Source organism: Heloderma suspectum, chromosome 2 (assembly GCF_057233095.1).
Source record: "Heloderma suspectum isolate Gila_16-S chromosome 2, 16-S_ref, whole genome shotgun sequence".
Classification (NCBI taxonomy): domain Eukaryota; kingdom Metazoa; phylum Chordata; class Lepidosauria; order Squamata; family Helodermatidae; genus Heloderma; species Heloderma suspectum.
This window is the reverse complement of record NC_139459.1, coordinates 168518881-168534835: the sequence shown is the minus strand read 5'-3', so window position 1 is coordinate 168534835 and position 15955 is coordinate 168518881. Positions and strand designations below refer to the sequence as shown.

The 15955-nt window shown below is 45.3% G+C and overlaps 1 protein-coding gene across 1 annotated transcript in view; it reads left to right on the top strand.

Moving 5' to 3' along the window:
- Positions 1-579: 579 nt before the first annotated feature.
- Positions 580-15955, top strand: part of LOC146353171 (A.superbus venom factor 1-like) — a 131629-nt gene continuing 116253 nt past the window's right edge. The window contains exons 1-7 of the mRNA XM_084835878.1: positions 580-701; positions 2729-2921; positions 5881-6043; positions 7614-7684; positions 9641-9726; positions 15073-15155; positions 15333-15423. Coding sequence (XP_084692004.1) covers positions 631-701; positions 2729-2921; positions 5881-6043; positions 7614-7684; positions 9641-9726; positions 15073-15155; positions 15333-15423 — 758 coding nt within the window. The 5' untranslated portion in view covers positions 580-630. The remainder of the gene's footprint in view (positions 702-2728; positions 2922-5880; positions 6044-7613; positions 7685-9640; positions 9727-15072; positions 15156-15332; positions 15424-15955) is intronic.

The following is a 15955-nucleotide window of genomic DNA, read 5'->3' as shown; positions in this document are numbered from 1 at the left end:
AACCCCTCTGTGGCATGACAGTTTTTACCTTTTGTTTAGTCTTTGAGAAAAGGAAACTTTATGCATGAATAGCACAAAAATCACTGGATCTAACTGTCAGTAATTTAGCAGGTTCAGTCAGCTCCAAAGGGGCTCTCAGGTCCCCAAATTCCATGCACTTATGTGGAAACACACAAAAAAAATATAGCTCTTTGCTTGACAGATTTTCTTGAAAAAAGCTATTTTTACCTGTGGCTAGCACAAAAGCCACTGGACCTAACTGCCTGACATTTGGCAGGTTCAATTACCTCCATGGGAGTTATCAGGTCTCCAAATGTCCTGTGTTTATCATACAAACTAAAACAGTTATGGCTGTTTCTGTTTTCTAATACAATTCAATGGGAAAATGTGGGAAAATGGCAATTAGGAGAGCTCAAAAGATCCATGGCACAGCTTGGAAGATCCATAGCCCATGCCTAGGTGGGCCTGTCTATATCAACGCCCATGTCTACTAGCCTCCCTAATTCTCCTCCCCATTTACTGATTAACTGCTGAGCTGTTTCCTCAATGGCTTGGCTGAAAAGAGGCAGTGGGGGTCTCACAGGAGAAATATCGGAGTTACAACCTGCTCTCCGTACCCTCCGGATCACCATGGAGGGGACTGCTCTCTATTTAGTGGCTGCCCTCGTGGTTTGTTTCCCCGCTACTTCTCACAGCCAGCTGTAAGTATAAGAAAATCCAGTGCAGGGGATTCTGAACTGGATGGATCCCTTAGCACATAACTTCAGAGAACAGTGATGGGGTGGAGAATGAGCAAAAAATGCTTTTCTGAGCAAGGGCAGGTCTTGCGCTTAATTCCCAGAATTCAACAACTACTGGACATTCCCAGTACATATGCTCTAAATGGGCTCCAGACCTCCAATAAACACCAGTGGTATTCCAGCCTTTATTAAAACATTCTATAGAAGCCAAATCAATTCTATCAAGAACTTTCTGCAGAATCAGATAGAAGTACAACTGAACCATTCCCTCAGATTCTTTAATCATGATGTTCGTCTTCTTCCCATTGATCATTTTCCTTCCATTTTCCCTTGTATAATGAGTTTGAGTATGGCGTATTTTTCACCTCAGATAATATGACCAAGGCATTGTAAATTCCGTCTTTTGATGGTCTTTACCAATTCTGTTTGTTTGTTTACTCTGTATAGTATGTTCTCAGGTGTTACTCGATCAGTCCATGGCATTTTCAACATGTGTTGTAGTCATGTTTCGAATGATTCCTGTTTTCCTCAGATTGTTCTTTTTAAGTGTCCAAACCTCCTCTCCGTACAATAATATTGATAACACTCTGAGGCAAGTATCTAATGTTAGCTTTGTAACGGTGATGCAGGAGCCTGGAGAGGGAATTTCTGGGGTGTACAGGGTGCTAACCTTTCCCCCACCCACCAATTCTCCCCTGTAAATACCGCCCCCCGGCCTTTTATATTCCTTCTTATGGGCTTTGAAAACAGGAAAGTGGGCTTGGAGGGAGGATTTGGGAGAGAATCAGTGGGGATAGGAAGGGTTAAGCATCCCCTCCACATGCCTGTCCATTCTCCCCTACACATGCCTATACAGCCCCTCCATCCACATTACCCCAGCAAATGTGGTTTGGGGAATATATATTTCCTAAGATAATATGCAGTTCCTCCCTGAGTATGGGAGTGAATCAGTCACTAGCTCTATAGCCTTTGCTCAGTTCAGAATATGGCCTCACTTAAATAAGTTGCTGATTAAGTTGTTACACCAGGGGTCCCCAACACAGTGCTCATGGGTCCCCAACATGGTGCCTGTGGGCACCCAAAAATATATCTTTATATTTTAAAAATATTTTCATATATTTTCATTTTTTTTAATATACATACATGGATTTGTATGAAATGCATACAACTTCCTAACAATTATACATGGGCTGCAACAAAAATGGACCAAATATACAAAGAAGTATCCCTTTGATATGCCACCCTTTCAAATAGTGAAAATGTTGTACAGTCCTCAATCCACTGCATTATAGGAGGTGAGTGTTTATCCTTCCAGCGTTGTAATATCAGGCTTTTAGCTGTCAAAAAGGTGCAGAGAATCCATTTACTCTGACCATTTGTTAGCTTCCATAAAGCAGGTAAATAATTTAAAAGACTGAATATGAAAGGCTGTTCCAGTCCAAAAAAATGTCTGTGTAATAACCTCCCCACAAAAAGAAGCAAGTACTGGATATTGCCAAAACATATGTTTAAAAGAAGTGTTAGCTGTATTGTCCAGCCAGCAATTAGTGAATTAAACAATCCCTTATTAAAGAGACCTTGTGGTGTCCAATAGACACAAAGCAAACGTTTTTGCTGAATAAGACACAGTCTAAGATCCATAGACATGAAAGGTAGATGCCAAAGCGGTGACCCACTGATTAGTCATTTTGAGATGGTGCCCACAGCTGGATCTCAAATTCCCCAATGTGCCCATGGATCCAAAACATTTGGGGACCCCTGACCTACACCCTCCCTTGAGCTCCTTAAAATATGCCATATTGTTTGGCACTTCCCATTTGTTCTGTCATGCCCCGTGACTGGGATGAAGATGAGCGCTGCTGCCCTATGCGGTGTTTGTTTCTTGTCTTTTCCAGAGAAAGAGAGTCAGAAGATACATACAATGTGGGGGTGTGGGCTGATATTCCAATGCAAGCTAATTCAGTGCATGATATCTTTGTCCTTCACAGCTACTCCCTCATTGTGCCTAATGTTCTGAGGGTAGAGAGCCAGGAGAAGGTTGTGGTGGAGGCTCATGGAATCAGCTCCCCAACAGAGGTCACAGTCACTGTCCATGACTTCCCACAAAAGAAAAACATTTTGTACCAGGTGCAAGATACCCTGAACCAAGAAAATGGCATGATGGTGACTCCTGTCATAAAGGTGGGTCTGTGGTGATGGCCGTCAATGGCACCATCATGTATATGCAAAGACAATAAAACCATTTGAGGATGCTTGGGGCACAGTTCAAAGTGCCGTTGATTACCTGCCAACCTCCAAATGGCTTGGGTCCAGGGTACCTTAGGCACTGCCTAGCATGCCCACTGCCTAGGCTCTAATGGAGAGGCCCTTCTCTGGTCCAAATATGGTGGAAGCACCATTGACTGGGACAGAAGAAAGGACCTTCTCGGTGGCCATACCCAGACTGTGGAGAGTCTTGCCCTGTGAGGTTCATTTGGCCCCCCATACTTGCCATCTTCCACCACTTGGCAAATGAAGGCTTTTCTATCCGGCAAGCATTTGCCTTTCTGGGTTTTCTGTGGTGAACTTTATTTTTATCTGCTGGCCCTGTCTCTACTTTATTTTGTTTTTTATTGTTGTTTTATTATGAGATCATGTTATTTTAACTGCTGCCAACTACCCTGAGTAATGCATATGCATTAGAAAGGCACAATATAAGTCCTCAAAAAATAATTTTAAAAAATGTTTTACACCTAAAGAATAATAACTCAGAGATAAAGAGAATAAAAGGGCAAAATACAGGTGACAATGATGGATGGATGTATGGATGGATGGATGGATGGATGGATAGAGCTCTGCTGTCAGGCTGGAATGTATCACATAGACAGAAATGGATTGATAAAGGTTCCAGGCCAGACCAAGTTCAGAGGTTAATAAAATATATCTCAGTCTATGCAGCCAGCCTGCTTGTTTCGCTGGAAATGGTTTTCAGAGAGGGAAGTACATACAGTTATGGTGCAACTCTATCAACCGGGCAATTTGGGGAACTTCAGATTTATTTCCCACCCTTGCCAAGGTTGGCCTGGGACATTTTGCTTCCCCGAGCACCTTCGCCGCCATGCACGCCAGTCCAAGGAAGGTCCTCAGGTCAAGTCCTTGCTGACCGAGACACAAGGGATAGGGGTCAGAGTAACTCAGACAACAACGCACCAACCAGATTGCAGTCAGAATATTTATGGATGATTCAATTCCAGAATTGTCTAGAATTAGGGAAAAGCCTCTACAAGACAGATCTGCAGCTGTTGCTTTTGGCTGACTTGCATCACTAGACACTGTTATTCTGAATATCATTGGTCTAGAACAGGAGTGGGCAACTTCAGTGGGTCTGGGGGCCATTTTCACCTGGCACTCCCCCCACAGGCTGCATGTCATGGGGTGTCCCCTCCCCAAAATTGCCCATGCTGATACCTGTACTTTTTTACATTTTAATTTTGTTTGTAATTTTAAAAAAGAAAGAGGGACCCGGAGTGGTTCAAAGTGAACCGCTCGTTTCCTGCTGGGATGAGGAAGCAGCGAGACTGAGGCCAGGGTGGGGGTGGACCCAATGGGGTGGGAGAAGGAAGTGGGGAGACCAGGGATGGAGTGGGGATGGCTGAAGGGTGACCTGATGTCAAGGAGGAAGAGGAAGTATGGGGGTTGCAATGATGGGAAGGGCTGCAGAGAGCAACGGGAGGGGGGTAGGGAGGCCTGTGAGGCAACGCGAAGGGGGGAGAAAGCAAAGGCTGGGTCTCTATGTGTATAGTGTGTGTGTGTGTGTGTGTGTGTGTGTGTATCAAAGAGAGAGTAGAGTTGTGGGTGTATGAGACAGGCAAATGAGTGAATGGGGTGAGTGGATCGTATGCTGGGAATGATGCTGTGTGCTGGGAGTGTAGGGTGAGGGAGAGGGAGAGATTATATGTTTTGTACTGGGAGTGATCATGAATGAGAGACAGAACTGTGGATTCAAAGGAGTGGGTTTGTGTTTTGGCGACTCAGACTCTACCTCTGCTGTTAATAAGGTTCTTGGGCATGTTACTTGTCTTTTAGTCTCACCAGCCTCACCCTTTCTGTGAAATGGGTGTTTTGTGACTGGCTATACTCACCCTAATGGCAGAAAGCGAAGAGGATCTAAAGAGCCTCTTGTTGAGGGTGAAAGAGGAGAGTGCAAAAGCTGGTTTGAAACTCAACATTCAAAAAACGAAGATCATGGCATCTGGCCCCATCACTTCCTGGCATATAGAAGGGGAAGAAATGGAAGCAGTGACAGATTTTACTTTCTTGGGCTCCAAGATCACCGCAGACGGTGACTGTAGCCATGAAATTAAAAGACGCTTGCTCCTTGGGAGGAAAGCTATGGCAAACCTAGACAGCATAGTAAGAAGCAGAGACATCACCTTGCCGACAAAGGTCCGTCTAATCAAAGCTATGGTTTTCCCAGTAGTAATGTATGGCTGTGAGAGCTGGACTATAAGGAAGGCTGAGCGCCGAAGAATTGATGCTTTCGAACTGTGGTGCTGGAGAAGACTCTTACGAGTCCCCTGGACTGCAAGGAGGTCCAATCAGTCCATCCTAAAGGAAATCAACCCTGAGTGCTCATTGGAAGGATAGATAATGAAGCTGAAGCTCCAATATTTTGGCCACCTAATGCGAAGAGAAAACTCCCTGGAAAAGACCCTGATGCTGGGAAAGACTGAAGGCAAAAGGAGAAGGGGACGGCAGAGGATGAGATGGCTAGATAGCATCACGGATGCAATGAATATGAATCTGAGCACGCTCCGGGAGAGAGCGCAGGACAGGAAGGCCTGGCGTGCTATGGTCCATGGGGTCACGAAGAGTCGGACACGACTGAACGACTGAACAACAACAACAATACTCACCATTACACTGTTTTTGAAAGTTCCAAATTTGTCCACCAGCCCAAACAGGTTGTAGACCCCTGACCTAAGACATAAAACAGCTCCATCTTTGGCTTCCTGCCTAGGGAAGTAGGGATGTGCGAGCTTTCTGAGAGTGCTATGGTTAGGCTCCCACCTCACAGCACCCTGCGTACAATTTCTGTAGTTTTATTTGCCCAGATAGAAAAGGCCAGAATAATTATCTAACCTCTGACCTTCCTGTATAGGTTTATGCCAAAGACATGAAGATGGATTTGAAGCAAAACCAATATGTGGTTGTCCAAGCCAGCTGTTCTCAATTCACACTGGAGAAGGTGGTTCTGGTCTCCTTCCAGAGTGGCTATATCTTCATCCAGACAGATAAAACCATCTACACACCTGGATCTCCAGGTAAAGCCTTCTGCTGGCTCCATCTGGACACTTATCTGGGACCTTAGTGGGGGTGTGATGGGGATATCGTCCTTGGGATCTGCCCTTGACTTCTCTGTCAGGCCATTACTCTTGTTAGATGCCTCGCTTGCAAGTGAGGATAGAGGCAGCCATTTTGAAGTTGGCTTGAAAGAGGGATTATTTGTTCCACTTTTGACTCTGGAAACAGACTGGGCAATTTTTGTATTGTTTTAAAAACAAAAAACAAAAAAGTGGTGACAAGGAAGAAAAAAGAAAGACGCATGTACACCATAGGAAGCAATGTGTCTCAAACCACATTGAAACTCTCTTTAAAAACGATTGTCTTTCTCCCACCTACATTCAGTTATGGCTATTTGAAAAGGTCTGCATATGCTGACATCCATATCTTGTGATGCATGAAAATGTAAAGTCAAAAATAATGAAAAGAATTATTCATGTGTCTGTCTCAGAAGAAAGTTGCGAGAAGTCCATAATCCAAAAACTATATTATTAACTTCCTTAACACATCCCATGCTTAAGCTTAAATACTTCCAGGTCTTTTAAAGTACTTCTGTGAGCATCTCCAGCTCTTAGATATATCAGTAGGATTAGGGAATAGCTTTATACAACAGATTGGTCATCTTCAGAAACAAACAGCAACAATTTGTCCCCATCCACCTGTATGAATTAGACTGGAATAGAAAGGTGACTTAAGGCTTCATCACACGGCGCTTTTATCCTGCGATTGAGATTGCTCTTTCATGGAAGTTTGTGGGCTCTTTCCATGACGCCGTGACCTTCCTGCACTAAATGCCCTTTGTTCCATTTTTTGATAGATCCCAGATAATGAGCTATCCAATTACCCTGTTGTGTTCTGCTTCAGTTTCCTCCGTGCAAAGAGTAAAAGAGGCAAGAAAAGGAGCGAAATCCATGAAAGATAATGGAAGACTCAGATATGGGGAGAAGCGGCGGGGAGGAAGCGCCTGTAAAGGGAGTCAGTGGTGATCCTGCATTTAAAACGGAAGCAGAAAGCCCTGTTTTAAATGCAGGATTTTAGGCCGGTGTAGAAATGCCCTCTGAAATCACATTACTGGAGGTATTCCCCAGGGAAATTGCCTCATTACTACCTGACATTTTGAAAAAAATACATTTATATTTTTGTAAGGGACTGCTAGTTTTCTTGGATTTTATATTCAAACTTGCTTGGTTTTTGTTTCATCTTAATATAAAAATACAAAAGAGAGTTACTCCAGTCACTCTGTCAAATAACTTGCTACTCAGCTCTAAGGACTTTTTTTTATGAAAGTGTTTTCCCAGTCACAAAACTTTTTAGTTTAAAAAACGTAATTAACACTGCAACAGACATGCTAGCAAGGGAAAGATTTCCAGGAACTGCACATGTTTGCATGATAATTGGTTGCTCAGAATGTCCCATGAAACAAGAATTGTTTTACCTCTTGACTTTCCAAATGGGGACCTTATCTCAGTGCTTCTCCAGGATGTCAGCACCTTTCACTTGAACTCAAACTTTTTTTCCCAAATATATGATACCTTCCCTTTTCTTTCTCAGTGCGCTATCGTATCTTTCCTGTGGGTCACAGCCTGGAGCCTGTGACGAAACCTGTGGTTCTTGAGTTTGAGGTGAGAGCTACAATAGTCACCCAGTCTGGTTCACAGCTAAGCAGGAGTTTGAATCTTCCTCTCTCTCAGGTCTGAAATCCAGTACACGCTGACTGCTATAGCACACTGTTTCTCTGCAGCATGATACCTCAGACCAGTTTGCTGAAGTTTCTTAAGAAGAGAGTGTCAACATGCTTAGAGTGGAAGAACATTGAGAAACAACAACTCCTCCTTGTCTTTTTCCTTTTCCTCCTGCTGCTCCCTCCCTCTCTAGAACAGGCAAAGTGGTTTAAGATTTGCTACAGTAGCAGTTACGATTCTCAGGCCTGCTCTAGGGCCTTGGGTAATTGGTATACATGGTGCACAATGTAGAATTTAAGTAAAGATGAGTTAGGGCTCCTCTTCATTAAAGAGAAAATCAGGAGGCATGTGGAGCATTTTACTTCCTTTTCCGCGGTGAGTTGACAATTGACTCTTTAGGCAGTGGACACGACCAAACGTCCTTTCTCAGCAGCCCCCATATCATTGAATGAAAACAGCGCCATCTAGGGGCTGAAAAATAGCAGTATTCAAACCCAATTGAGGGCATCTCTACACCTGTAATTTATCGCACATGATTGGCCACTCACGGAATTTTGCGGGTCCGTTACACGACGTCATAATCGTCCAGTAATTTTCCTGCCATTTCCCCCTGCCTATCCCGTGCTATCCCCAAATGGAAGAAACACAGTATTTTTTTCAGCCCGCACAACAGGCCTGCCATGGCCTGCCTGCGTGCTTCTCCTGTAGCATGAAAAACCCACTTTGTTTGGGATTGTTGGGGGAACCATCATGATGACAACAGCAGTGACGTCGGGGTGGTGGGCAGGTCGGTATACTGCTTACTCCACAACACAGAATGGCTGGCATGCCGGTATGCCAGCATTCCAGCAGTTCAGCAGAGGTTTCTGTCCACCTGCATTGCATGTCAATCACAACCAAACCACCAGTAATCTGCGAGGGGAAGGGAAGGGGAAGAAACCAGGGAGGAAATTTTGCGATGCCCCCAATGTGTGTAATGGCTTTTTGCAGAAAAGTAGCCACCCCATTACAAGGTAAGGAATGGAACATAACCAGATAGAAACAACTGTGTAAAGGAGACCAATCTAATGCCGCAATGAAACCAGATGGAGAAAGCCCCGATATTGATACAGATTTCTGCCCCCGTGTGATGAACCCCTAAAAGAGGTTTAAATTGCAACACCTGATACCAAGGATAGCGCGGGAAGGGCCTTGGATGTTGATGGTGTTGTGTAAAGGACCCACAAACTTCCATGTGTGGCCAGTCATGCAGGCACAATAAATGCCTTGCGTAGAAACAGCCTTAGATGAGGAGAGAAAGTTGATGACGCTAGATTGTAACACGCTTTCCTTTGAGGACAAGTCTACAAAGAGGTGTCATAGCTAAGTGCTAGAGCACATCCTTTGCCTGCAGAAGGTACAGGCTCAATCCAGCATCTCCATTTTAAAGATCTCAGGTAGGAGGTCTAAGAAAGATCTCTGCCAATCCTTATGTTGCCAAATTAGAACCATCCATACACTGGATAGAGGATATCAGCTGGGGAATAGAATGGAGTGCCTGCAATCCTGAACTCAAGTGACACCATGTTGCAGGCCCCACTAGCATGTCAAATATGCAATGGCTTAGTAAAGGCTCCAAAGCATTATATTTTAATTGGAATGTTGTGAGCTGACATTAGCTTTGGTTCCTTTCAAGAGGAAGGAAGGAAGGAAGGAAGGAAGGAAGGAAGGAAGGAAGGAAGGATATAAATGTAATAATAAATAAAAATAAATCTAAAGAAATGAGTCAGTGGTTCATTGGTGCTCAGCCAGTCTTGTGCCCCTGCAGAACCCTTATGCTACACAGGTACTGAATACACAATGTAACTGCAAGCATTTTTCATCTCTTCCTTATAAACCTTTCCTCTCCCCTTCTAGACACCCGACGGCATTGTTGTCAGCCAGAGTTTGGTCTCCTCTACTTTGAAAACGATCCAGCCTTACAACTTACCTGAGATTGTCAGGTAATTTACCATGAATATTACAGCGTAGCCAATCTCTACAGAAATTGAAGTGAAGCAGCAGTTATGGAAGAAAGCTCATTGAGGGGTATGGTGTCCTCTATTCCGCTGCTCTTTTTCCTGTTAAAGTAGGAGCACCCCAAGGCCCCACAGGCTTCAATAGTGTTGACTGATTAATCTCATTTGTAGTATCCCACCTTTGTAGCATCAAAACGCAGAGCACCCTGTCTTAGTATCCATACCAATCCCAGCCATGCCAAGGAGAGGTCTTATTTCTTGGTTGTTGTCATGATTTCAATATTCGTGTTGATAATCCCTCTAACCCAGTTGCTTCCCATCTCCTCTCCCTTGCCTCCTCGTTTGGCCTTCTCCTTGGGCTGACTCTCCCACACGTTGCTTTGGGCCCTTGATCTTGTCTTCACTAAGAACTGCTCTGTGTCTGGCCTCTCTGCTGTGGAATTCCTCATCTTATGTCCTAAAGCACTGCGTGCAGTCCACCCTCCCTGTGTTCTGCCTCCTGCGCCTTCCATGATTTCCAGCCCATTGATCCAGTGGCCTTCTCTGAAGTATTGTCCTCTCCCCTGCTGCTTCTGTCTGCTCTGGAGACTCTGCAGTTACCACCCCCAGTCCATCCCCGTCATCACCTCTTGACACGACTGCCCTGTTCTCTCAGTGTACTATTCACCCCTCTCATCCTCAGTCCTTCCTCACTGCCTCCATTCTATGTGCTCCTGTGCTTATGCAGCTGAACACTTCTGGAGCGGAATAAAAGAGTTGGATGACTTCATCTGCTATAAATTTATGCTCTCCACCTTCTTGTCTGCCATCTACCTGGCTAAGCAGCACTACTATACCTCTCTGGTCCACACCGATTCTAGAAAACCCCAGCATCTCTTCCCTACCTTGCTTCCCATGCTAAGGCCATGGCTGAGTGGTAGAGCAGCTGCTTTGCATGGAGAAGGTCCCAGGTTGATCCCCAGCATCTCCAGGTAGAGCTGGAAAAAATCCTGTCTGAAACCCAGGAAAACTGCTGCCCGTCAGTGTCAACAATACTGGTTTAGGTGGACCAACAGTCTGACTTAGTATGAGGCAGCTTCCTATGTTCCTAAGGCCTGCCCAATGACCTCCCCCATCCTTGCTCTCTGCCCAAGACATGATCTCCTCCTTTTCAATATTAAAATTGAAACCATCCACTCTTAGCATGTCTTCCTCTCTCTTCCCCCTCCTCTACCAGTCGTTCCTCCTCCAACACCTCTGGCTTCCCCAGGGATGGGGAACCTGTGGCCCTCCAGATGTTGTTGGACTACAATATCACCCAGACCATGCTGACTGGGGCTGATAGGAGTTAGAATCCCAAAACATCTAAATGATGATTCAGGAAACTACAGACCAGTCAGTCTGATGTCAATACCAGGCAAAATTCTCAAACAGATAATTAAGTGGTTAGTCTGTGATCATCTAGAAAAGAATGCACTGTTTACTAGGAATCAACATGAGTTTGTCAGGAATAAGTCATGCCAGACCAACTGTATCTCCTTTTTTGATAATGTTACTAGCTTGGTAGATCATGGGAATGCTATAGACATAGGATATCTTGATTTAAGCAAAGTATTTGACAAAGTTTCCCATGATATTCTTGTTGACAAAATGGTAAAATGTGGGTTGGGCAATACTACAACTAGATGGATCCACCGCTGGCTGAACAACCATACTCAAAAAGTGCTAATTAATGGCTCAACATCCTCCTGGATGGAGATCTTGACTGGTGTGCTGCAGAGCTCTGTCCTAGCCCCTATGGTGTTCAATATTTTTAAAAATGACTTGGAGGAGGGCATAGAGACCAGTTGCTTAGCAAATTTGCAGATGACATGAAGCTGGGGTGCGGGGGATTAGCCAACAGCATAGAAGCCAGATTCAAGTTCAAATTGATCTAGATGGACTGAAATACTGGGCCTAATCTAACAAGATGAGATTCAACAGAGATATATGTAAAGTCTTGCATTTAGATACCAAAAAAAAAATCAAAGATGCAAGTACTGGATGGGGAGACCTAGTTTGGGAGAAGTACATGTGAAAAGGACCTTGACATCTTAGTGGATTACAAGCTGAATATGAGCCAGCAGCATGATGCTGCGCAAGAAAGCTAATGCAACCTTGGGCTGCGTTAACAGAAGCGTAGTGTTCAGATCATGGGAAGTAATCATTTCACTCTATTCTGCATTAGTTAGGCCACATTTAGAGTACTGTGTCCATTTCTGGGCACCCCATTTTAAGAAGGACATTCACAAGTTGGAACGTGTCCAGAGAAGAGCAGCCAGGATGGCAAGGGGCCTGGAAACGAAGTCCTGTGAGGAACGGTTGATAGAGCTGGGTATGTTTAGCCTGGGGAAAAGATTAAGGGGAGATATGATAGTGGTCTTCAAATATCTGAACAGTTGTCATGCAGAAGATGGAGGAGACCTGTTATCTGTTGGACCAGAGGGTAAGTCTAGAACTAATTGGCAGAAATAGCAGGGAAGCATATTTCAGCTAAACATTAGGAGATACTTCTTAACAGCAGTGGGTAGGTTCTGCTATGCTGGTGGTCTTTAAGCAGAGGCTGGATGGCCATCTGTCAGGGAGTGATGCCATCAGCCCTCAAGGAGGCAGTGATAAGACCGCTCTTAAAGAAGCCCTCCTTGGATCCTCAAGTTCTGAACAACTTTCACCCAGTCTCAAATCTGCCATTTTTGGGCAAGGTGATTGAGCAAGTGGTGGCGATGCAGTTGAAGGCACACTTGGAAGAAACTGATTATCTAGACCCATTTCAGTCGGGCTTCAGGCTTGGGCAAGGGACAGAAACAGCCTTGGTCGCCTTGGTAGATGATATGAGGAGGGCTCTGGATAGGGGTGAATGCTCCTTCCTTGTTCTCCTCGACCTCTCAGCGGCTTTTGATACCGTTGGCCACAGTATCCTCCTGGACCGCCTGGAGGGGTTGGGCATTGGAGACACCATATTGCGGTGGTTCCGGCCCTTCCTCTCCGGCAGGTACCGGAGGGTAACACTGGGAGAGGAGGTTTCGGACCCGTGGCAACTCACTTGTGGGGTGCCACAGGGTTCCATCCTCTTCCCAATGCTATTTAACATCTATGTGAAGCCGCTGGGGGCTACCATCAGGAGGTTTGGGGTGCGGTGTCATCAATATGCGGATGACACACAGCTCTACCTCTCGTTCAAATCTTCACCAAGGTTGGCCGTAGAATCCCTGTCCAAATGTCTGGAGACGGTGAGTGGCTGGATGGGGAGGAATAAGCTGAAGCTGAACCCAGACAAGACCGAGGTAGTTTTGGGGGGAGACAAGAGGAGGCTGGGGCAAGTTGACCTGGTGTTGAATGGGGTATGGCTACCCTTGAAAGACCAGGTCCTCAGCCTGGGGGTCATTTTGGACTCCCAGCTGTCCATGGAGGCTCAGGTGACAGCTGTGAGCCGGACAGCGTTGTATCAACTCCATCTGATATGGCGGCTGCGCCCCTTCCTTCCCGACCATCTGCTCCCATCGGTAGTACATGCCCTGGTCTCCTCTTGTTTAGACTACTGTAATGCGCTCTATGTGGAGTTACCCTTGAAGACAGTTTGGAAGCTGCAGCTGGTACAGAACGCAGCGGCTCGCCTGATTAAAGGCAGCCGCCGGCGAGATCACATCACTCCAGTGCTGAAGGAGTTGCACTGGTTACCAGTTGTTTTCTGGGCCAACTTCAAGGTGTTGGTTTTGACCTTTAAAACCCTATATGGTTCCGGCCCAGCCTATCTTAAGGAGCGCCTCCAGCAACACCAGACAGGTCACTTAACAAGATCAGCCTCGGATGGCCTTCTCTCTGTCCCATCAGCCAGGACAGCTAGACTGGTGGGGATGAGGGAGAGGGCCTTTTCTGTGGTGGCCCCCACTCTGTGGAACTCCCTCCCTAGGGAACTCCGCCATGCCCCCTCTTTAATGAGCTTCCGTCGTGCATTAAAAACGTGATTGTTCAGGCAGGCATTTGGGGTGGGTTAGGGTATTTTAGAAAATGTTTTTACTGTAGAATTTTATTGTTATCAACTGTTTTATTGTACGCTATACATCGCCCAGAGTGGCTGGGTGACCAGCCAGATGGGCAATTAATAAATTTAATAATAATAATAAAAAAATAATAATGCTGCAACTGCACTCAGCAGTGAAGGGCCTGCATTGAGTCGTGGGGGTGGAGTAGATGATCTCAGAGGTTCCCTTTCATCTCTATGATTCTATGAAGAGCCACAGGTTTCCCACCCCGACTCTACCCTTTTCTCTTTCACCCCATGTCACAGGATGGCCACTTTCAGATTGCCAAAAAAGAGGGCAAAATAGGACATAGATTTGAAGAAAATTTACACGTGATTGTGTGTGTGCGCGTGTGTGTATCTCCAAATTTAGAAATAATCCCTATAGTTTAAACAGAACTACAACACATTTCACCAGAGTGGGCAATACACTTGCATGCCTGCGCAGTCTGCTGTCCAGGTGCTAACAGCCTCTCGGCAATTTCAAGCCCTCTGCTCTGCCTTCTTACTTTTTTTTAATCTATGAACTGGACATAGACTTGACAACCCTTCAAACAGAGGACTGTCCTCTGTAAAGTAGGATGTCTTGCCACCCTAATCTTGCATGATCAGTAGACTACCTTGCTGTCCTCATGTAAACCCTCCATGTGCCTGTGTCCTCCCATTTCCTGGCTACCATCTCCTCCGTTATGTTCTGCTTCCTGTCCTCTAGATCCTTTCCTCATGCTACAAATTGAAACATGCCACTCTCACCCCTATTCTCAAGAAACCACCCTTTGACCCATCTTCGCTGTTCAGCTACTGACCCTTCTACCCTATGCCTCCAAACTCCTGCAGTGTGCTGCTTACTCCTGCGGTCTTGACTCTCTCCTGCAACTCCAGTTTTAGTGCCGTCCAATCTAGTTTCTGCCCCCTATGCTCCACTGAAACTGTCCTCACTGATGGGCCGGCTACCTCCTCACTGAATGGTCTTCCATTCAGTCCTCATTCTACTTGACCCTTCTGCTGCCTTTGATATAATTAATCGTGCACTTTCTGACTTGAATACCTTTTATGCCCTCCTTCTCTGTGCGTCTGTCCTTAGCTGGTTGGTTCTCCTCCTCCCTGTCTAATCACATTTCCCTGTGTCAAATTTTAGATCTTTAGCTCCTCAGGGCAGGAACCAGTTCTCTTGTATCCCACAGAGTGCTATGCACACTGATGGCACTATATACATAAATAAAATGATAATAAAGATAACCATGGGCAGCTAAAGCAGAAGCAGTGAAAAACACCTCATTTCCCTTCTCTAGTTTGGGGACCTGGAAGATTGTGGCCAAGTATCAAGACCTTCCCCAGCAGAATTTCACCACACAATTTGAAGTCAAAGAGTATGGTAAGAGAATGGTTATCCCTGCTCAGGACCTTCCTCTGATTCCTTCCCAGAGAAGACTCACTTTTGTCCTACACCTTTGCTTCGGAAATTGCTAAACCTGTCCTAGAAACTCACTGCTCTTATCCCCTCTTGTCCTTCCATTAATATTGACATCCTCCTCTTCTGTTTTATCTCCAGTATTGCCAAGCTTTGAAGTCATACTGAAAACATCAGAGAAGTTTTTGTATATTGACGATGAGAGGAATTTCACAGTGTCTATCACTGCAAGGTAAGTGTATGCAACTATGGGATGGTGAAGGAAAATTAATTCAAATTGGCTTAAAATATTCAGATACAGTCTGTGAGATCATCATCAGCAGAAACAGAAGCTACAAAACCCATTTTGAATCCTAACCTACAACCTTTGGTTGTTCTGCTTCAACACACAGCCGCCCTTTTAACTGAGAGCTTCCTATGAAGCATAGGAACCCTGCTTTCGCAGGAAATGGATGGATACTCTGAAGGTCATTCACTCTTTCTTGACTGGAGTAAATAGCCCATCTGTTCTCCTGTCATCACTCTTCTACCCAGTCTGTTTTTCTAAGTCAGCGAGGGAGTGGAGCAGGCAGCAAGGGGTTATCTCCCACCTCTGTGGAAGGCAGGGCCAATCAAACAGACTTCTTGCCAAGTGGAAAGGGAGGAATCTCTCAGTTGTCAGTCTTGGCTCTTCCTCAGAAGTGCAGGGCTGATTATTTGTTCCTGACTTAGACTCAGAGCAGTGATTGCTATCTTTTCTGCCTCCTCCATCAGATCTTAGATAC